Source organism: Xenopus tropicalis, chromosome 8 (assembly GCF_000004195.4).
Source record: "Xenopus tropicalis strain Nigerian chromosome 8, UCB_Xtro_10.0, whole genome shotgun sequence".
Lineage (NCBI taxonomy): Eukaryota > Metazoa > Chordata > Amphibia > Anura > Pipidae > Xenopus > Xenopus tropicalis.
The window spans coordinates 85,973,799-85,995,488 of record NC_030684.2 but is presented as its reverse complement, the minus strand read 5'-3'; the positions used below and the strand labels follow the sequence as shown (position 1 = coordinate 85,995,488).

Sequence of the window (21,690 nt, the reverse complement as noted above, 5' to 3'; positions counted from 1 at the left end):
TGTGACCTAATCTTTTCAGAAGAAAACTGTAAAACAAAAGTTCTTATGTAGAGCCTTTTCCAGACCATTAACAGAAAGCAAAACTCACATCAACCATAAGTCCATCTATACAAATCATGCACCAGTTAGAATTTATGAATGTCAGTGCATTTAGTGATATAGATAAAATGAGGAAAATACCTCTTTTGACCAGAAAATCATTTTTTATGTACATTGGTAACAGAAGCAAAATTTAAATTGCAAGATGTTAAATGTTCCCAGAATATAGTGAGAAATAGAAAATTATGAATGCATTATAAAATATCTTGGTAACTACTGTTTCTGCAATTAATATATTAGTCAACATGTATTCTTATTCATAGTACCTCAGACTATGTAAAGGTATTTCTTAGTACCTCAGATTGTCTCCAGGTTTTTTATAGTGAAAAACTAAATTAGTCAAAAAATATGAACTGTCCTTCCTGAATTTTCTTGATAATGGGGGCAGTAGATGCCACACTAGTAAAGGTATTTGTTAAAAATAAGCCTGCACTCCTGTGTATATATTTATATGAACACTTTGAAAAATAGTCTTCTTTTTGTGATTGTAGGACTTGGTGCTGGAGCTGGTCTTTGGATATAGGGGTAAAGACTGCAGGAATAATGTCCACTATCTCAATGATGGTGATGATATCCTATACCATGCTGCCTCTGTAGGGATCCTGTACAATGTAGCCACAGGTAAGGGACTACAATATTGGTTCATACTTTCATATCCTGCTTTTTTACAGTGGGAAAACCATTAATACAAAGGGCCAGAAAATGTGAGCTCACCACAGAAAAAATCACCCATTTTCTATTCATTCCGATGGGATTTTTAATGGGTGAAAATTAGAGTTCACCATATGATAAATATGTTTCTTAAAATCACATAAGAATGAATTGAAAGCAGGTGAATCTTTCTGTGGTGAGCCCTAATCTCACATTTTCATAAAACTGCCCCAAAGGATTTTTATGTCTCACTGGTGGTCTAGCATATCCCATTTAACAATATCAGCTACAAAAAAACTATAGTAAAACCATTAGAGCTAGTTATGAGCAATTTTTTTCACCAGGCATGGATTTGCAGCTAAATTCTGCATTTCGCCATCAGCAATTTGTTGACATGGGCGCAAAATTTCGCTTAAAAAAAAGTTTTGTGAATTTTTCAGCAAAGTGAAGCGGAACATATTTACTCATCTCTAATTGGGTTTCCTGGGTAACATCACCGGTAAAGCTTAATTCTACTTTTTACACAGCTGATAAATATACCCCCTAAAGGCCCCCATACACGGGCCGATAGAAGCTGCCGATATCGGTCCCTTGGACCGACTCGGCAGCTTATCTGCCCGTGTAGGGGCAGAAACGAGCGGGCTGGCCGACCGATATCTGGCCTGAAATTGGCCAGATATCGATCGGCCCCAGGTTAAAAATTCAGTCGGATCGGGGGCCGCATCGGTTCGTTGATGCCGCCTACATAATCCGGTCGTTTGGCCCCAGGGCCAAACGATCGGATTATTTTTTTTTTAACTTCAAGCTCACACCCCACCCGTAGGTGGGGATATCGGGGGAAGATCCGCTCACTTGGCGATCTCGTCAAGCGAGCGGATCTTACCGTGTATGGGGACCTTAAGAATCAAGAAAATCACTGGGCCCAGGACAGTTGTCCCTCCCTAATGGCAGCCCTTTTTATGAAAGAGTTATATGCAGTTAAAATATGGTTTAAAGGCAGTGGTGATAAAAATCTCAAGTGGGTCATGGAACATCTTTATGGGGGTGTAAGCAGAAATGATAGACGTATCCTGAATCTGCCATAGATACAGTATCATATCTTATTCATATTGTTTATGCACAATGTCCCTAAATACGTTTTTACAAGAAATGCGGTTATGTGTTCTTAAATTTATTAAATATATGTGAATGGAAATAGAATAAATTGAATATTTGCTTCGCTAGGTCAATACCTCGTGTCACTGTTCAAATATTCAAATATACACTGCTGTTCTAATTGCAGTAATATATTTCCCTGGTACTAATTTTAAAATAATGTATTTTTCAGGCTCTCAGAGTTTCTACCAGGAGCACACTGATGACATATTGTGTCTGACTGTCAATCAGCATCCCAAATTCATCAATATTGTGGCAACTGGCCAAGTAGGTATGTTTGTATGCAGTAGTGTAAAAGGGTGTGGGCAAAAGGAGAGTGGTAGTACTCTGATACATTTAAATAATAGTGGAACAAGTTGCACATCCAGGCACTTATTCTCGCACAGTATCAGAAGTATGAACCACATTAAAATGATTGTACATGATTACCTGGAGTGCATACAGGGACATGGAGTCATATAACTCACAGCATGAGATAATGTAATGTGTAATGTGGCTCCAGAATGATGATAAATCACTTTCCTGAGTTATCAATATCTACTTCGGAATTTTCTGGTCAAATTTCTGGTGCTGCAGTTTTATGTTTGAGCTATTGGCTGATTTCTAAGCACACTTTTGTAGCACCATGGTAGTGAGAAAGAGAAGTTGGGCTCACCACTTAATTTTAAACCCTTAAGTGGTAGAGCATGTGGTTTAGTGATCTATGCTTGCACTTCCTCAACTCCTTACTCTACTGCAGTGATCCCCAACCAGTGGCTCAGGGGCAACATGTTGCTCACCAACCCCTTGGATGTTGCTCCCAGTGGCCTTAAAGCAAGTGCTTATTTGTGAATCCCTGGCATTTAGGCAAGTTTTAGTTGCATAAAAACTATGAGTACTGCCAAACAGAGCCTCCTGTAGGCTGTCAGTCCACATAGGGGCTACCAATTAATCAATCACAGCCCATATTTGGTACCCCGTGAACTTTTTTTAATGCTTGTGTGGCTTTGTAGTTTGCACATTGTGTCAAACATCAAGTAAACAACAATGGGGGGGGGGGGGGTGGCAACAGGAAATGGAGAGAAAATTATGTTGCAATAAACCTCCACAAGTGTACCCCCCCAGTACATCCTCTATTTTCCTGCATAAGTTTAAGTAATAGAATGTAGAAACAATATGGTATTCATTTCATGGGCCCACATTAATAAACATATAAATAAGTAATGTATTTGAAAATGTGATGAGGATCGGTTAGCCTCTTTGGTAACTGGCAGCTATCTGAGCTATGAAGGGGTTTAGTGATGGCAGAAATTTCCAGTTTTATTAATCAGTATGTTTTATGTATGTTTTTCAGGTGATGCAGCTGATATGTCTGGTAAGTAAGAGAAAGAAAATATAACAAGATACCTACATTTACAGAAATTCATAGAAAATATGCAATTTTCACATCAAATCTGTATCATTTTTCTTGCAGCCACAGCCCCTTCGATTCATGTATGGGATGCAATGAGCAAACAAACTCTGTCTGTTCTGCGGTGTTACCATTCCAAGGGCATCTGTTCTGTTAGCTTCAGTGCCACTGGTAAACTCCTGCTGTCTGTGGGGTTGGACCCTGAGCACACTGTCACTATATGGAAGTGGCAGGAAGGTACCTCAGATTTCACCAACTTATCAAAAGAAACATTAGAGGCCAGAGCAGCTACCCTCTCATTATACATTAGATGTGAATATTAGATATGGGTGGTATTTATTTTATATAGTTAAAAGTGGACCCCAAGCTTTTTTTTCTTTAAACCACAGTAATGCATAGTTTGCATTGCATGATATGGGGTGCTGTAATTCATATTAATTCATATTAATGTGAGAGGCCATATGTTTGCCATCCCTTTGAGGATCTTATTTAATAAAGCTGTGATTTATACCAGAAAAATATTGTAAATAATGGTGTAATAGAAGAATTGTACTTAGAACCATCAGGTCTGTATTTTGTGCCAGTTTTTTAATACCACCTCAGATCTCACTTAAGTCATTAAAGTCAATGCAATTCAGAAAGCAAGTAAATTCTGGCCACTGAAGTGGCTGCTGCTGTTTATGCTGGAATTTTACACAGACCTTTATTACCTCTCAAAATCAATACACAGCTTGATAAATATACTGGATTTTCTAGCGTTCATTTGAAAATGTTCATTTTTTTTTTTAACCAGCTCCATAAATATGCCCCTTATATAAAACCCATGCATTTAGTCATATTGTTGAGGTTTTGGGGTAATTAAATTGAGAGTGCCTGACAATCTATTCTCTCTTTAATTGTTTCAGGTGCCAGAATTGCTAGCAAAATGGGGCACAATCAACGAATCTTTGTGGCTGAGTTTCGACCAGACTCTGACACTCAGTTTGTCTCTGTGGGAGTGAAGCACGTTCGGTTCTGGACTTTGGCCGGCAGAGCTTTGCTAAGTAAAAAGGGCATGCTAAGCTCCATTGAGGATGCCAGAATGCAGACAATGCTGGCTGTAGCTTTTGGAGCAGTAAGTAGCAGTTCTGCTGTGTAAAGTACACGTATGACTTCCCAGAGTATATACCTGTAATGCTAAGGGAACTTTTAGGCTCAGAAATTGCAGTAATATGTCAAGGAAATAAACACCAACACACCAACATCAGACGCCAGAGTCAAACATCACTGGTGATGTAACTCATAGCAACCAATTAGCAATTAGATTTGAAAAGTTACCAAACATTACTGGTGATGTTGCACATAGCAACCAATCAGGTCTTTGCTTTTGTCTTTTAACTTGTAGGTACAAGTTAGAAGACAAAAGCAAAGACCTGATGGGTTGCTATGTGCAACATCACCAGTGATGTATGTCTCCAATGTTAATAAATACATCCCTAAATGTACTTTAGTGAATAAAACAGTTAAAATACTTAGTTTCATTTTCACCTTTGTGCAAAACTTAAATGCATTCAACAGGATATGTAATATTTCTGATATTTCAGCACATTTATTTTTGATTTTTGTCTCTGCAGGGTAATCTGACTTTCACTGGAACAATCAGCGGGGATGTATGTGTTTGGAAGGACCACATACTGTCACGGATTGTGGCCAAAGCTCACAATGGGCCTGTGTTCACAATGTACACCACACTGAGAGATGGACTGATTGTCACTGGTGGGAAAGAGAGGCCGTGAGTGCTTTATCACTGAGCTTGCCAGTGGCAGTTTAGGTTTATACTATGAGGGTAGTGGGAGTTTCCTGGTAGTGGTGGGTGCCTGTGATTGTCCATGGAAGTTCCAGTAATGTCTTTTTAATCCTTGCCAATATTTATCTGTACAGTCTTTATCAAATGCCAATATCTGTATTTTTAGTCTGTTAGTGATCTGTATCTCTAACACTGTATTCCTATCAAAGTTCAGCATGAGTCATGGGAACTGAAGTGGGATTGGTGTAACTGTTTCACATTTGTGGGCACTGCTGAATCTGGCTGTACAAAAAAAGTGTTTGTCACTTCTCTAGGTCCAAGGAAGGGGGAGCCGTGAAGCTATGGGATCAGGAACTAAAAAGATGCCGTGCATTTAGGTTAGAGACTGGACAAACAACGGACTGTGTTAGGTCTGTGTGCAGAGGAAAGGTGAGCAACTCATGTAACATAAATAAAAGCACAATATTTGTTTCATGGCAAAAGCTGCTAGCTTTCCTTTCAATGGGCTGAACCAGACCACTAAAGTAACTAGACTATATATAATGCCACGTGTAACATGTATTCTGCATACTTTATCACATAGTACATTTATGTGCTATAGAGCACAGGCTGTGCATTGATATATGTTTTACATAAGTACATTATTTATTGCTGAATGGAGCCCAATCATTAAAATACACACTCATTGACCAGTGAGACAAGTGTAGTGCCATTGATGGTTTTTAAATATGGCAAACCAACACTGCTGAAACCTTATGCTGACGCCACTAACTCAAGGAGGCTACAACTTGCCTAAGAGATTACAAGACCATTTAACCCATTGGGAAGAAATTACAGGCATTTAGAAATCTTTAAAAAAGCAGAAGATATTGTAGTAACTTCACCAACCAACGTCTCAAAATCAGAATACATGAAAACTCATAAGTAAATCTCTGCCATAACATTCCAGTTACTACTTTAACTTTATTGATAACATGGGCCATGACAATAAAGCAAAGCACAATGTGAAGAATTACTTGTGTGTGTTTCCTCTTCAGGGTAAGATATTAGTTGGGACCCGAAATGCAGAGATAATTGAAGTTGGGGAAAAAAATGCAGCTTGTAACATTTTGATAAATGGTCACGTGGATGGACCCATATGGGGTCTGGCAACTCACCCATCCAGAGATTTCTTTCTGTCTGCAGCTGAGGATGGAACTGTGAGGCTATGGGATATTGGAGATAAGGTATGTGGGATGGCGCAGTGGGTGCAAGTATTTATAATTCTGCTTCCAGAGAAGCTATAGTTGTATTACCATCCTTCTTTATTTCTCACAGAAGATGCTGAATAAAGTCAATCTGGGTCACGCTGCTCGTACTGTATGTTACAGCCCAGAGGGAGACATGGTTGCTATTGGTATGAAGAATGGGGAGTTCATTATCCTTCTGGTAACCTCATTAAAAATTTGGGGAAAGAAAAGAGATCGCAGATCAGCAATCCAGGACATACGGTAAGATCCCTGTGTTATTGCCTTATATTAGGTGTAATAGTAAAGTATTGGCAATATCTGCTTTTGGGTGAACCTGTTCAGCACACTTATACAGACCTACTGCTATACAAAAATAAATTTGTTTTCTTTACAATTTGTTTCCTTATGCTGCCGTTTTCTTTGTCTAGGTTCAGTCCTGACTCCCACTACTTGGCTGTAGGTTCCAGTGAGAATGCTGTTGATTTCTATGACCTTACAATGGGCCCCTCATTGAACCGAATCAGTTACTGTAAAGACATCCCCAGTTTTGTGCTACAAATAGATTTCTCTGCAGACAGCCGCTATGTTCAGGTGACATTGCACATTATGTAGTGTTTCAGTGTACATCATATCTAAGACTGAAGGGATTATTACATTTTGTATTGAAAGTCAAGAGAATGGTCTGGCGACCAATATCTGATGTAATTAGACCAGATGCTCATAGATCCAGTTTGTCTTAGGATCTCTGTCAGTTCATGTTCTAGGCTTTAAAGGAGATTTTGCCACATTTGCCACATTCTGAGGGAGCCCCAGAAGCTCCCTCTGTTTAGCAGCTGCCGTTTTAGCTTGGTCTTCCTCCTGCAGCTTTAGCTGTTGGTAGCTCACATCACACATTCCCAAGGGAGGGGGGTGAGTTTTAAGAATTATATGGGAGAGGGGAGCAGGAGAAGGGAGAATGGAGAGAGCTGAGCAGACTCTGGCCCTGGGAATGAAAGATTTTTCTGAGAGAGGAAGTCTGATACCGAAGAACATGTTTACTAAAAAGGAGACAGGAAATCCTGTGTTTCTTTTGATAGAGGACTTTTCTGTGAGTGCTTATGGCTGTATTTACATAGACCTTTCTGATAAAGCTTACTTAGTTTTTACCTTTGCTTCTCCTTTAAACAACTTAGAAGCAGAGGTGCACACAATCTTTTCAATATGATTGTTTCATGTGAGCATAGAATGACTTGATCAGTTCAATGTCCTCCAGGTGCTTGTCTTTACTGTTCATTAAAATCTGGAGTGCAGTGCAGAATAAAATTGCTTATGCCCCACTATGAACAGATTACAAGGTTATCTTACTAGACTCTCACTGCTGTATGACCAGAACTAGCACCAGATTCTGAATCAAATGGTGAAATGGGGATCAGCGCACCTGTTGAATGCATCCATTTAATCTCTTGTGTTCATTATCATTCTAAAGGTTTCCACGGGATGTTACAAGCGGTTAGTCTATGAAGTGCCTTCAGGAAAACTCCTTACAGAGCAGGCAGTGATTGATAGGATAACATGGGCAACTTGGACCAGGTGAGGACTACAAAGCCATTTCCTAACCAGTGTGTATATTTACTGTATAGTAGTCTTTAAAGCAGTGATCCCCAACCAGTGGCTCAGGGGCAACATGTTGCTCCCCAACCCCTTGGATGTTGCTCTCAGTGCCCCCAAACCAGGGAGTTATTTTTGAATTCCTGACTTGGGGGCAAGTTTTGGTTGAATAACAAGATTTACTACCAAATAAAGCCTCCTGTAAGCTGATAGTGTGCATAGAGGCTGCCTAATAGCCAATCTTAACCCTTATTTGGCACCTCCATGAACTTTTATGGTGCTTGTGTTGCTCTCCAAATCTTTTTACATTTGACTGTGACTCACGAGTAAGAAAGGTTGGGGACCCCTGCTTTAAAGGAATACTGTCATGGGAAAACATTTTTTTTCTAAAATGCTAATAATAAATAATAAAGCTTCTCCAGCAGAATCCTGCATTGATATCCATTTTTTAAAAACACAAACCGATTTTTTATATTTAATTTTGAAATTTCACATGGGGCTAGCCATATTATTCATTTCCCAGGGTGCCACAGCCATGTGACCTGTGCTCTGATAAACTTCAGTCACACTTTACTGCTGCGCTGCAAATTGAAGTGATATCACCCCTCTCTTCCCCCCCCCAGGAGAAACAATACATTACCTGAAAGCAGTTCCAATGTCTAGTGCTGGCTGTTTCTGAAAGCTCACACTCAGGCACAATGCACTGAGATGGCTGTGTACACACCAATATTACAACTAAAAAATACATTTGGTGGTTCAAGAATAAAATTTTAAATGGTAGAGTGAATTATTTGCTGTGTAAACAGTGAAATAACAGAGAAATAAAAAGTATAACATAAAATCATGACAGAATCTCTTTAAACATGATCAGGAAGACTTGATCACACAGGAAACTACCCATCTGCTTAACATTGGCAGCTGTCAGCTTGTCAGAAAGATAAAAGCTATGTGAAAGTTTATGTTTCTAGCATATTGAACTTGTTCTGAGTTGTTCTAATTCAGTAAAGACAACACAGATTTGACATCTTTGCTGCGGAGCAAAGTTTAGACTTTAATGTTATAGGAGACAAAAGATCAGTTTACTCTAATGAATAGGGCTAGTGTACAGCAGCCATCCGCATTAATTACCATTGTATGACAAAATTGATCTTTACACTGTATAACATCACAAAAAAGATTTGTAAGCATGAATAAGTGCCACGGCGTAACCCTGGTTTTGATCTTCCATTCAGTGTCCTTGGTGATGAAGTGGTCGGCATTTGGTCCAGACACAATGAGAAATCTGACGTAACTTGTGCCTGCGTGTCTCACTCAGGGATCAGCCTTGTGACAGGAGATGACTTTGGAATGGTCAAATTGTTTGACTTTCCATGTCCAGAGAAGTTTGTAAGTAGCATTTCTATCCTTAAAGTACAACTAAACCTCTGTCTAAACCCCAGCAGTGATGCACAGCGGAGCTCACAGGTGCCATCTTCCACATGTTTGGATCCTCTTCTTGAAGTTAGCCAACATGGAGCCAGCAGGAGCATGCGTAGTTGAAAATAGGCCAGGAGTAGCCTCACCCAGGCATGCTCCTGCAGGCTTCCTGTAACCTAAATGAATAAAAAGGACACGAACTGGCAGAAGATAGCGCCTGCTGCACATCTCTGCATATATGAGACAGAATTACAAGCTGCACATCTCTGCATATATGTGACAGAATTACAAGCAGGAACACATTTCAAAGGAATAAACCGTTCAGAGAGATAGCAGGGTGGGAGGCCAATTAAGGGGGCTGGGGTTAAGACAGGGTTTTAGTTCTACTTTAAGCTATTACTCTGACGAATGTTACGCCAATGACAAAACACAGAGTTTTTCCTGCATATTTGTGAAATCCCAATTCAATTTCCAGAAAACAGAAAAGGCAGATAAAGGGGTAAAACAGAAGGAAAAGGAAAGAGAAGAAGAGGGGGTTAGAGAGAACAGTAGAACAAAATATAAAGGGGAAGGGAGAGAAAGAAAAGCAGAAAGAGCACAAAAAATAGCGACAGCAGTGAGGGAAGATGAGGTCGGGAGGAAAAAGGAAAAAAGGGTAGCAAAGGAGTTATAGGGAATGAAGATGAATACTGTACATCGGCATGGATCAACATTAAGCGGATGACTTAGAAAAAAATAAGCTGGCATTATTTCTCAATTTGAGAAAAAAACGTGGAGAAAAAAAACACAAAAGTGATTTTTTCCCCCAGTCTATTAAAACATTTCAAGATTTTCAGCTGAATTAAAAAGAATGGAACATGAATGCAGTTCTTGTTAGTGTGCAAGTACAATATTCTGTGAATATTCTGTTTGGGTTTTTCTTAAATAAGCTAGCGCTTAAGGAAAAAAATGCACAAAAAAGCGGTGTGGTTTTTGTCAAGTTTTGTTGCTTGACTTTAAAATTTGATAATCCCTGTGTATTATAAAAATCTGTTTACTAGAAAACCTTTTTTGTTTCCATGTTACTATGTCTTTAAAAATTGATCTGGTTATTAGACAGTTGATATTCATATTTTTTATTTCTACTCTTCTGAAGGCAAAACACAAGCGCTTTTTAGGGCACTCAGCCCATCTGGCTAATATCCGATTCACCAGTGGAGATCGATATGTGGTCAGCGCTGGAGGAGATGACTGCAGGTAACTGGCATTTTTACTCAATGTTGCAAATACACTGCTCAAAAAAATAAAAGGAACACTTAAACAACACAATGTAACTCCAAGTCAATCACACTTCTGTGAAATCAAACTGTCCACTTAGGTAGCAACACTGACTGACAATCAATTTCACATGCTGTTGTGCAAATGATTCCATTTGCACAGGACAACAGGTGGAAATTATAGGCAATTAGCAAGACATCCCCAATAAAGATCTAGGATGTCTTATTTTTGTGTTCCCTTTATTTTTTTGAGCAGTGTATAATAAATGTAATATTAAAACATGCTCAGTTGCACCAGATAGTGTTTTTTAGTTTTTAATTTTAGTACAGGTATGTATATTAGTGTTCAGATACAGTGCAGTATTCAGTCAAATCTTTTTTGGAGGAATCGGTATTCTGGCCAAATCAGAAAACAATGCTTTCAGTGCATTCCTGATGATGGTGCTGGAATAATGGGGCAAATGCTGCATTGTTGAGAGTGCATTTGAAATTGCACATAGCCCACTGCACTTTTGCCACAATTTTGTGACAGCAATGATGCTATATTATTCTAAGAAGACTGTCTTTATATGTATCACTCCATGGTATAAATATAGTGCGCTTCAGTAATTTTGGGCAGTCTTTGAAATATATAGATGGGAAATGCTGAAATGCCTTCATTCAAGCCCAATCAATAATGACTTGTTACAGCTTCCATTATTGGAAGCAAAGTAATCCTATAAACTAATACTATAACACAAAGTGAAGTGACCAGTAACTGTTCTATGTTCTTAATGTTTCAGCCTGTTTGTATGGAAATGTGTGCACATGCCACACTGAACACAGCCACAGAATAAACTGGACACCCCGCATGGCACAGAACGGGTAAGCTTGGTGGCCAAATGATTCTGAAGCTGCAAAGTTCTAGGGCCGGAGAAGTCACAAAAAAGTGCAGCTCGGAATAAAAGAATCTGCTGTCATAATGGAATGAACAGTGAGCGGCGTGTGCTTCCCGTGAGTGCACATAGGAAGATAAGCATTATGAGGCAGCATGCATTGCACCCACAGGATAATATATCTTTAAGGACTGGTGTTAGTATTTGGAGCAGTGACCCTGTTCCTTGGGAGATATCTCTACTAGCTTGTGGGTCTACTGACCATGCCTAGAATAACTGGGTTATTTATGGAGACGTCACAATAGGAGCATGAAGAGAAGCTAGTTATCAGTCGATGCTCTTGTAAAGAAGGAGGTCTACTCTGCCAGTGGACCTGCAAGAGCCAGGCCTATTAAGACTTTGCTCATTCACTCGCCGTGCCAGCTGGGATGTGGCTCACATTTTGCGAGTGCCTTCCCTGCCTTCCCAAAGTAACAACTCCTGTCTTTGCCTTGTAAAGTCCAACTCTGTCCGTCACATGCTGAGGTTGCCATATCAATGTACTGTATCTGTGCTGCTTGTATTTCCTACTTTGCAGCTGTGTTATGAGGATGTTATTGAGTCTGTAAAGCTGTCTATTTTATCTGATTCAGTGCGGGAAAGAGCCTGTATGGAGCGTACTGACTATATTATCAGTGCATTTATTCTTGGACACCTAATAAATATACTTTGCTATATGTTTTCTGTCATTATTTTACATTTTTCTGGAAAAAATGGGGAGAAACTGGATTTATTTTGTGATGTTGCCCTTATTGGTGCCAAGGCCTAGCTACCAAGGGTGATGTCACAGGTCTCATACACATGGGCAGATTTTAGCATCTTGTTATTTGCTTGAAGCCCACCTTGAAAAAATGCTGCATTGCATCAAAACTATTTACTTTGCATGATCTGTCCCCAATAATAAGTCAATTTTAATGTGCCTTGTCATGTATTGTATTTTAAGCACATCCTACCCAGGTACATTTATATTATATATACATGATATCATTAACTTTGGATAATGTGTTACCTGTGAGTGTAGTTTTGTATCTAAGACAACTCATTCTAACACAGATGCTGGACAAGCTCTGTCTTCCACTAAAGTGTACTGCTCAAAATAACAGACTTGATTCATGGCATGAGTTGAAATAATTGTGTTTTGCAGAATTCAACAATACAATAAGAAAAAAGCTTCCAGTTGAATTGAATGGCTTCACAAAATGGTTTTAAAAAGGGGAGAGGGGGGAGGGGAAGTCCTTGTTCTACAAACATGACAAGGATTTTCCCTTGAGCAGCATATAAAACCATTCTAAATACATTACAAAAAATATATTTTACAATCCAAACTGTAACTAAAACAAAGTCTAAAACACATAAAAACAAAATAACTGTGCAATCAAAGAAAAAAAAGTGTGTCTTCAGTAAGGAGCCACGGTGAGTTGTTTTCTGCCTTGCGAGGGAGTCTTGATAGCCTCAGTAGTCACACAATGAATGCCCCAGAAAGAGCAACATTGTTCCATCCAGTGGAACAAAATTAGTCACTGGTGAGGAAAATGACAAATAGGTAAGTATGGAATGTACAGAATTTTGGCAAATTGCCTAATCTTAGGGGAGATCTGCAACCTCAAAGCATTTCTGCATAACACTGAAAGCAGTATTTGTCTGGCTGTTCATATTCTCCATATTGCTGTTTCTGACTCCTCAAACAGTGCAAAAGAATCCAGCTAATTAACAGACCTTAAGGAGATCTACCTTTCAAGAGTAAAGGTGGCCACACACGTGGCGATCGTCAGACCCTCCACTAACCTTCAGGGCTGAAACGGCAGATAAGGAGGTAGAAACAATAGGATTTCTACCTCCTTCTGCCGATTCAGCCCTGACGGCAGATTTTGCTCAGGCGCCTTCTATGGCGCCCGATCAAAATCTTTTGACCAGCAGAGGTTTCGTACGATATTATCGGTGCGTGTATGGCCAGCTTTAGAACTAGGAGTTCAGAGAACAAAAGGGGACAAAACACTGACTTCAATAGCAACTGCATTTACAAGTAACTTTAAAAACCATATATGTTAATGTACATTGGAATGTCATATAAAATACATTTTCTTTCATTATGCAATTATCCTGTGACTGAGTAAATCTGTTCAGTTTCCTTTCTTAGAATGGATTTTATCATTTGCATCTTTGTCAGATTATATACTGGGGATATAAAATACTGAATCCTGGATTTGGCTCATCTCTATTTATAATAGTAATAAAATTTAGGATTCTGTTTATTACTATTATACATAGGGATGCACCAAATAGTATCAGCACCAGTATTCAGTTTGGTAATTCAGCCTTTTTTTTTTTAGCAGGATTTGGTTTTGCCCAATCCGAATCCTGTGTGACAAACAGTCACATGAACATGGAAGTTTAATTTTTTCACTGCTTGTGAAGCGCACAGTTCTCTAAACCCCTCCATGGCCTAAATTAGGATTGTGATTTGGTCAAGTATTCGGCCAAATCTTTCACAAAGGATTCGGGGTTCAGGCAGATCCCAAAATAGTGGATTATGTGCATCCCTACCAAATAAAGAGCACATGCGCGCAGTAACAAACTAAATATCTAGTAAGTATGTATACTGCACAACACACAGACTTGAACCTGTTTTAAGACATTCAAAAAAATAACTACCAGCATATAGAAATGCCAGTGAAGGGGAAAGCCTCAGTCTTTCTTTTATTACTGGAACAAAGCAAGTAATGGAATGAGGCATGCCCTGTTTGCCAGCTGAAATGTGATGCACCTACTAAAGATTTTTTGTATGACATCTGATCTTTCAATAAGTTGCATAAGTAAATGTAATTTCCTAAAGAAACTAATATAATCTTTTTAAACACCCTCAAATCAACTGTGACTAATAATCACACAGTCTTTGTGGGCTAAATTCATACTGCAGACAATAACACCAAGCAGTGAAGTAAGTTCAGTAGCTTATCTAAATTTAGAAGAGCTCTTTTGGAGCATGATCTTTTTTTAAATCCTTTTTTTAAAAAATAAAATATGTGCCTCGTGTTGTAGTTACATGTTACATACAAATTAGTCTAAGTAGCAGCTGTGGTTCACTACACTGCTTAGCACTGACTGCAATAATGAACTTTTTTGAACTTACTACAGTTTGCACACCTCAGCAGAAACAAAATATTATAACTAGAGGCAAACACCAACCTGGCTTGTGCCCGTGTCCATGTTAAGGCATGTCGAGGAGGTACAGAAACCGAAGGGTGGTAGAACTTGCAGTTTGGTCGTGTGCACTGGGTATTAAATCGGCAGTGCTAAAAGTTGAAAAAGAAATGGTTAGAAGGAACACACAAGTTATTATATATCAGTTACAAATGTCTAGATATGTTGACGGACAGTGTCAGCAAAAAAATACCAGTAAAAACACTGATAATCCAGTAAAAGGTGTCCAAGGAACCACTGCCCTGCAGGAACTATCACTGCTGCTTTTTGCAGTGTGCAAGTCATGAAAAGTCTATGCTGTTGACTTACTCTGTAGATGCATTTGACCTTAATAAGTCCTTTGTGGGCTTAGATGTCTGTTTTATATATATCACAGAAAAATAAAACACATTTTAGCTATGTGGAAAAGCTCACAACAGTAAGTCTTGTGCATTTACAAACCAATTGCAATTGTACCTATGTGGGTAACAAGAAAGAATGATTGCTGGTGTAAAAACAGGTTTAATTTATAGATTGATTTAAATAAAGAGCATATAAAATAAAGTGCATTTTCTCTTGCATCTTCCCTTTCTATAGTATACATTTTTTTCTTCCACAAATAAGTGTCCCTGATAATAAATCCACTCTTTACCTTTGGGTGGTAGAAAGGGCAGTCTGTTTTCTTGCAAGCAGGGAAGTACCGGCATGGTTGGCAGGAAGGATGTGAGGAGGAGGAGGTGGTGGAAACTGAAAGAATAATGAATCATTTAAAGGACTTGGGGGAAAAAATAGGAGTTAGTCTTTGAAGGTCCAGTATTAGATGAAACATGCAAGGTATAATAGTTACAGGAGAAAGATATCAAGACTTATATAGGTCATGAAATGGCAACGTGATTGCTAAAAAGCCCTTTATAGTTTTATAGTGTGGCAAATATTTTTTATCTGGGCATTATGAGGATCATTACGGATCATAAAAGAGGAAAAGTGCAGCCAGATAAATACAGGAAATAAGAGATTGACTTATTAATCAATGATGTAAACAATGATGGCATAATCACTCAATTTTTTTTTATTTTGCACAGTTATCTATTTTACCCAGTTTCATTATTGGACTGGCCAGTATTGCATAGCTGTGTATTCAGTTTCTTATAAAATCCTAATCCCTTTGATTTGTGGGATTAATTGAAGAACATAGAAAATTGAGATAGAAAGTATTGGGCAGGGAGGCTTGGATATTCTATGCAAAATAATCCATAGATTTGTAATATGTAATCTATAAAGGCTGGAGTGAGCAGATGTCTAATATAATAGCCAGAATACTACTTCCTGCTTTTAGCTCTCTAAGTTAGTCATTAGGGGTGGGGCACATGGGACATAACTGTTCAGTTAGTTTGTGAGCACACAGGTCAGATTCAGCAGTGAAATCGCGCCGCCGCGTATGCTATCCCACCAGCGATTTACATTTTCGCCGGTGGGATGGCATTTCGGGGAGATTAGTCGCGGGCGGGCTACTAAACGCCATAAAATACCCTGCCATAGACAATACTGAGAATTGCTTCTGCTAAAACACATATAGAGACAATGATAAGTAAATGATCAGCATTGTCTACTTTTATAGCAGTGATAAGTAGCTCTGTGTGTCTTCACCCTAGAAACTTACAAATTCCGTTCGAGTTAATGACATATTACAAATCCAAAGAATGCCACCCCAAAGTCACCTGGTTTTACTGGCGGCACAGGAAACCGTTTGCTGGCATGTGTGAATGGGCAGTCTGCTTTTGTACACTTTGCATCATATTTACAGTTTGGGTGGATGAAGAAACATTTGTCTGCAAATCGGCAGTTAGGAAACGATCTGTGTGAATAAAAGATGATAAAAATTAACTCAGCTTGAAACCTATAACTGCAGGCAAATTATGTTGATTGATCATGCACAACATAAGTTTTATTTGTGAAATCTGCTACCTAAAAAAATTAGATTCTAAACATACACTACGTATTGTATGTACGATTCTGAGCACAATGGTACATCTGTGCATTTGTTAATGGAAGTGAGAACTGACGTTTTATTTTGCCTCACCTGAGCCTTTTTATACAGAGGACTAAAGACAATCTTTTTATGGTACTTGGCTGCCTACAATTAATGCCTGTGACAAAGCAATCAAGTGGTTTCAAATCATGTGTCTGAAGAGAAACTTCCAGGTACAAACAATCCGGAACAGCACCTCTTGTATTTTTAATTAAAAGGCCTTTATTGCAAATATTTTTAGGGGCATACAGCAATGTACGCTGTATGCCCCTTAAAATGCTTTTATTGCAAATATTTTAAGTAAAAATACAAGAGGTGCTGTTCCGGATTGTTTGTAACTGGATGTGCTGATGGAAAGTGGCCATTGGGGAACCTGCACTACTACAGACTAGAAACAAGGTGTTGTGCTGACTATTTCCAATGAAGAGAAACTTCCAGACAAGTCAGTGGCACTAAACCGGAGTTCTGACCTAATTTGGGCTCTTAAGTAGTAACTTTTTGGAAGGCTTCATTTAGCCTACTAATATATACTAATATATGTAGGCATAGCTCTACATGTAATGCTTCAACATAGTCAAATACTTTTTGTATGTGAAAATAAACAGAAGATGCTATGTACAAATCGTTTATATTTAGCAGATTATAAAAGTTTTATTGGCTTGTCTTATTAGATACTGAATTATTTGATTTTTTAAACTACCCTATCTGGAGAAACTTGCAGGGAGTTACACTTGCAGACAAGTCTCTCTGTCTATTGATCAATTTGCCTGACAATCTAGTAGAGAACATGCTCACCAATACAACTTGAGAAGTGCACACAAAATCCTATGTATGTATGTATGTATGTATGTATGTATGAACCACTGCAACATCACACTAAAAAGGGACATAAAAATTATAATGTACAAAAAGCAAGCAAATGCTAATTAAGTGGTTCAACATAAGGGGTGCTTGTCCAAAGTGTATTCTCTGTTATAGAATAGAAACCTAAACTAGACCTTATGTACCCATATCTCTTAACATTTGATCTGGCTTTGCAGGGAGCTGATCTTTTTAAGGTTAGGGCACACAAAATGTTTTTGTCATAACAATAACCCATGGACTACACTGCATTTGTAATGCTTTACAAAATAACACATGAGAACAAAAAAGTTGTATGGCTCTTCGACTTTTATCTTTTCATAGACATTTACTGAAATGTGCTATAATTCATACAGAAAAACAATACTATAAAAAATTAACAAGCTCTGTGAAGCGAAATGTCACATTTGTGCTTGTTGCAATTACAGCAACTTACCATCTTAAAATATAACTGATTTTATAATTTATTTTATAAATAACAGAAGACATACTTGCATGGAGCTGTTGGATGATGATATGCACAGCTGTCAGCATTTTTACAAGCAGGCCAATATTTGCAACGCTCTCTTATCTTCTCCTTGGCAGTTTCCATCACTACTGTAAAGGACAAAAAAAATGCAAACTTTTGAGGTAAGAGCATATTTGTTTTCATTGATGCATCTTTGAAAACACCTTGCTGATCAGATTTAGAAAACTGTTAAAAATGGCTTCCCTTAAAACTCCAAGGCATAGAAAACCCCAGTTGTTCCTTATTGGTATTGGAAGTGATCAAAATCAATTAACTTTTGGGCTTCTAAAAAGGTTATCACGAGTAAAACATAAACTTGGCATTGAACATGTTAAGTTGATGCAAACATACCATCATTGGTGCAGAGAGCCTCAGTAGCAAGCTGCACTGGATAGTTTTGCTCAGGCCTTGCTACGGCACTGAGCTGCTCTGCACAAGTATCTCCTTCCTCAGTATAACATATAGGCTCTTCTACTTCCTGGTCCGAGATATAACCAGGTGGGCTGGGCACCCCGTCTAGAGTCACAATAAACTTGGGGCTTGCAGGTTTTTCACATGTTTGTGCTTCCCTGCAGAAACATAGACACAAAATCAAATTATGTTTTAGACATTTAAGTTTTATTCCTTGGGAAAGGTTTGTCATCATATAGGAGCAATATGGAGCTTTCTGGCCAAATTCCAAAGCAACATGTGAAACACAATAAAAAAATTGCTTAGACCTTAAAGGGATACTGTCATAGAAATTTTTGTTTCAGAGTACATCAATTAGCATGGTTCCCCCAAGCAGAATCCTGCACTTCTTTTTAAAAGAATATTTTTTTTTATACTTTTATATTTAATTTTGAAATTAAGACATCAGTTCCCATTATACTTAATCTACCTGGTTTGGGCTTTGTTAAGCCACAGTTTCACTTTACAGCTGTACTGCAAGTTGTAGTAATGTCAACATTTAACACAGAATGCGCTGCCAAGTAAATAGGACAGAAGACTGTGTGGGGTGCCTTTAGTGGCAGTGGCAATGGGTACATAGCACAGCAGTGGTTTACAGCTCTAAAGTAAAGTTACCACTATACTTTGTTGGCTCCCATAAATATGTTATATATTAATGCTGAAGACTGTTTTTAATTATTGAGGTTTCTGGCCTGTAAAAAAAACAAACTATTTCCAGTAAGAAAAAGTTTTTTTGCTAAATGATTGTTGAAAGTCTTACCTTGGCTGAATCATGCGCCCTGGCAGAGGCTGGGATGGGCAAGCAGGAGAGACAGAATTGTTCTGGATTTGTTCAGATGGTTCTTTGGAGAGTTTAGGCCTTTTCAAAATAAAGGATCTGCTATCCACTGGTCTCAGAATCTCTGCCTCTGAGATAAAAAAACAAAAAAAACAAAGAGACAGTAGGTTTATATTAGCCAGACACACTTCCTATATACGCAATGTTTCAAAGCTAAAGATGACTACTTTTTCATTTACTGTCCATCCCATATGTTGGACAGTTTTAATCCTAAACAATTATGCATAAAATGTTTGAAGATAACAATATATAAACCTGGATTTTGCATTTCTATTTCTTCCTCTAAATTTGGCTGCAGTCTGGAGAGCAGATCCATCTTGTGCACAGTTTCTGCTAAAAATGTAGAAAAACACAATTTTTAGTCTCATGATCATATTTATTTTCATAAAAGCATCAAGCATGTATATTCTCTAGTTCTCTAGAAAATACCATCTAAAACTTTGCTTAAGGCCATTTCAAATATGGGGTATTCCCTCTGCACAATCCACTATGCGACGATCCACAACTCCTCCTGAAAGTCAAATTTTGCCTGTACAGTAAGGCTAGGAGGAGATGTGGATCGTCGCATAGTGGATTGTGCAGAGTGAATATCACCACATTTAAAATGACCGGAAGGTATTTTCTAATAAAGCAATGGAGGATAGGGCAATTATTAGAGCATGGTAGAATAGATTTTTAGTGTTATTTTTCCTTTAAGAAGTCCAATGCGGAAAATGGGAAATTAACTACATTAACCCCTGTGTTTTAAACAACAACACTGATTACACCATAAATTACTCATTTCAGAAACTAAATCTCACTTACCTCTAAGGCACCATCATTTGCACCATAATAAGATACTACCATTTCATTTGGATAGAAAGCCAAAAAAAAGGTTGCCATCTTAATTTTAAAATACATGAAGTGTGTTAAACCAAATGACAGTTTACTGTTATTAAGACTGATGCAACAAATCTTAACAGTGTTGGGCTAAACCAACTGTCGTCAAAGGTGGGGATAGTCACATTCCTGAACTTGTCTTAAACATAGTAATTTAATTTGGTAGATTAAGCAAAGTGTTATGGGCTTCTAAAAATTATGTTCAGAAAAGAAAATGTATAGTCAACTGTAGAGGAAACAGAAAAGTGGCTTTCCCACCCCTTTTGCTATAAAATAATAGTTCTCACAAAAGCAAAAAGGGCAGAGCCCTTTGGTAAATACAATATACAGTCCTACCAGTTTCTGTAAGAAAATCTCATTGGTGCAAAATATGCAGAGATGGGCAGCAGGGGAAACCACTGCGGAGAATACTGATGTTGATTTGCTTCTTAAGTATGTGAACAGGAGACAGTTAGCACTCAGTTACCATCTTCCAATTGTTATCAAAATACATTAATGGATTGTAAAGATTTTTAGAACATTTCTTAAAACTTGAGATTATTTTTTACACTAAAGGATAAAAAAAGACAACCAACAGTAGTCTGCAAAACTGCATCAACCATCCAAAGGTATGGACCGAATAGACATAGCAGAGGCTTATTGAGCTAAAGCTCAAGGCTGACAATCCTCTCACAAAAGATGACTAATATATATCTTAGTGGTCATTTGTTTTATCCTTCTCTCTTTCCCCTCAGGTACCTTATGTGAATTCTGGATCAATATTTTATCCAAGCTGTGCACTCTCATGCAAGCAACTGCAAGTTTTAACATTAGCACACAATTATGGTGAGCACGAAATGAGAACATAAGCACACCAGAAAATGTTTCCATGAAAAACTTTGAATATAATATAGGGGGCATTATTTATTTTTTTAAAATATTTAGCTCAGGTAAGAAAAAAATAGACCAAATGCAGAAAGCAGCTTCAGATTTCATGCTTAAAAAAGAATGGTAAATTCATTATGGTATTAGCAACATCTAATCACCTGGCATTGCTTCTTGTTGGCGCTCTTGCAAACGTGCAAACTCAGGAGGGTAGTTTAGTAGAGATGATCTATTTTGCATCAAGATTAGCTCCTCCTCTGGAAGCAGACGTGATCTTGGAATTACTGGTACAGTTTGCTTTTGAGGTGCAGCTTGTAAGAAAATACAACCTCAAATCAGAAGATGCTTTCAATTTTATCTCAAATCATTACATATGACAATGTTAAAGGATATCCAATCCCTGAAATATATTAATTGCATCAGCAGCATAGGTATGGTAAAAATACTTTACCCAAATTGCTGGCTCATTGCATAATTCATTGACTTTGTCTGATTGAAATCTAACAAATGAGGCAAAACTACCAGCACATGACAACACTCTCTCCAGGCAGTTTTTCTCAATACTCACATAAAACCATACTATGATCTGTTCTGAATT

The 21,690-nt window shown here is 38.1% G+C and overlaps 2 protein-coding genes across 8 annotated transcripts in view; one reads left to right on the top strand and one right to left on the bottom strand.

Moving 5' to 3' along the window:
* eml5 (echinoderm microtubule associated protein like 5) overlaps window positions 1-12,160 on the top strand; it is a 99,717-nt gene extending 87,557 nt beyond the window's left edge. For both annotated transcript variants that reach the window (XM_031890803.1, XM_031890802.1), the window contains 14 exons: window positions 591-720; window positions 2,078-2,176; window positions 3,239-3,259; window positions 3,359-3,532; window positions 4,201-4,409; window positions 4,909-5,066; window positions 5,396-5,510; window positions 6,119-6,307; window positions 6,399-6,571; window positions 6,739-6,901; window positions 7,776-7,879; window positions 9,130-9,283; window positions 10,449-10,549; window positions 11,352-12,160. In XM_031890803.1, coding sequence (XP_031746663.1) covers window positions 591-720; window positions 2,078-2,176; window positions 3,239-3,259; window positions 3,359-3,532; window positions 4,201-4,409; window positions 4,909-5,066; window positions 5,396-5,510; window positions 6,119-6,307; window positions 6,399-6,571; window positions 6,739-6,901; window positions 7,776-7,879; window positions 9,130-9,283; window positions 10,449-10,549; window positions 11,352-11,388 — 1,827 coding nt within the window. In that variant the 3' untranslated portion in view covers window positions 11,389-12,160. The remainder of the gene's footprint in view (window positions 1-590; window positions 721-2,077; window positions 2,177-3,238; window positions 3,260-3,358; window positions 3,533-4,200; window positions 4,410-4,908; window positions 5,067-5,395; window positions 5,511-6,118; window positions 6,308-6,398; window positions 6,572-6,738; window positions 6,902-7,775; window positions 7,880-9,129; window positions 9,284-10,448; window positions 10,550-11,351) is intronic.
* A 441-nt stretch (window positions 12,161-12,601) lies between these two features.
* Window positions 12,602-21,690, bottom strand: part of zc3h14 (zinc finger CCCH-type containing 14) — a 17,280-nt gene continuing 8,191 nt past the window's right edge. For 3 of the 6 annotated variants that reach the window (XM_004917060.4, XM_004917061.4, XM_031890801.1), the window contains exons 9-17: window positions 21,254-21,403; window positions 19,605-19,682; window positions 19,272-19,419; window positions 18,413-18,630; window positions 18,045-18,150; window positions 16,382-16,518; window positions 15,316-15,410; window positions 14,670-14,776; window positions 12,602-13,003 (exon numbers count right to left, since the gene is read on the bottom strand). In XM_004917060.4, coding sequence (XP_004917117.2) covers window positions 12,997-13,003; window positions 14,670-14,776; window positions 15,316-15,410; window positions 16,382-16,518; window positions 18,045-18,150; window positions 18,413-18,630; window positions 19,272-19,419; window positions 19,605-19,682; window positions 21,254-21,403 — 1,046 coding nt within the window. In that variant the 3' untranslated portion in view covers window positions 12,602-12,996. The remainder of the gene's footprint in view (window positions 13,004-14,669; window positions 14,777-15,315; window positions 15,411-16,381; window positions 16,519-18,044; window positions 18,151-18,412; window positions 18,631-19,271; window positions 19,420-19,604; window positions 19,683-21,253; window positions 21,404-21,690) is intronic. The other 3 variants (XM_002933220.5, XM_012969289.3, XM_018096834.2) reach the window with 2 other exon arrangements.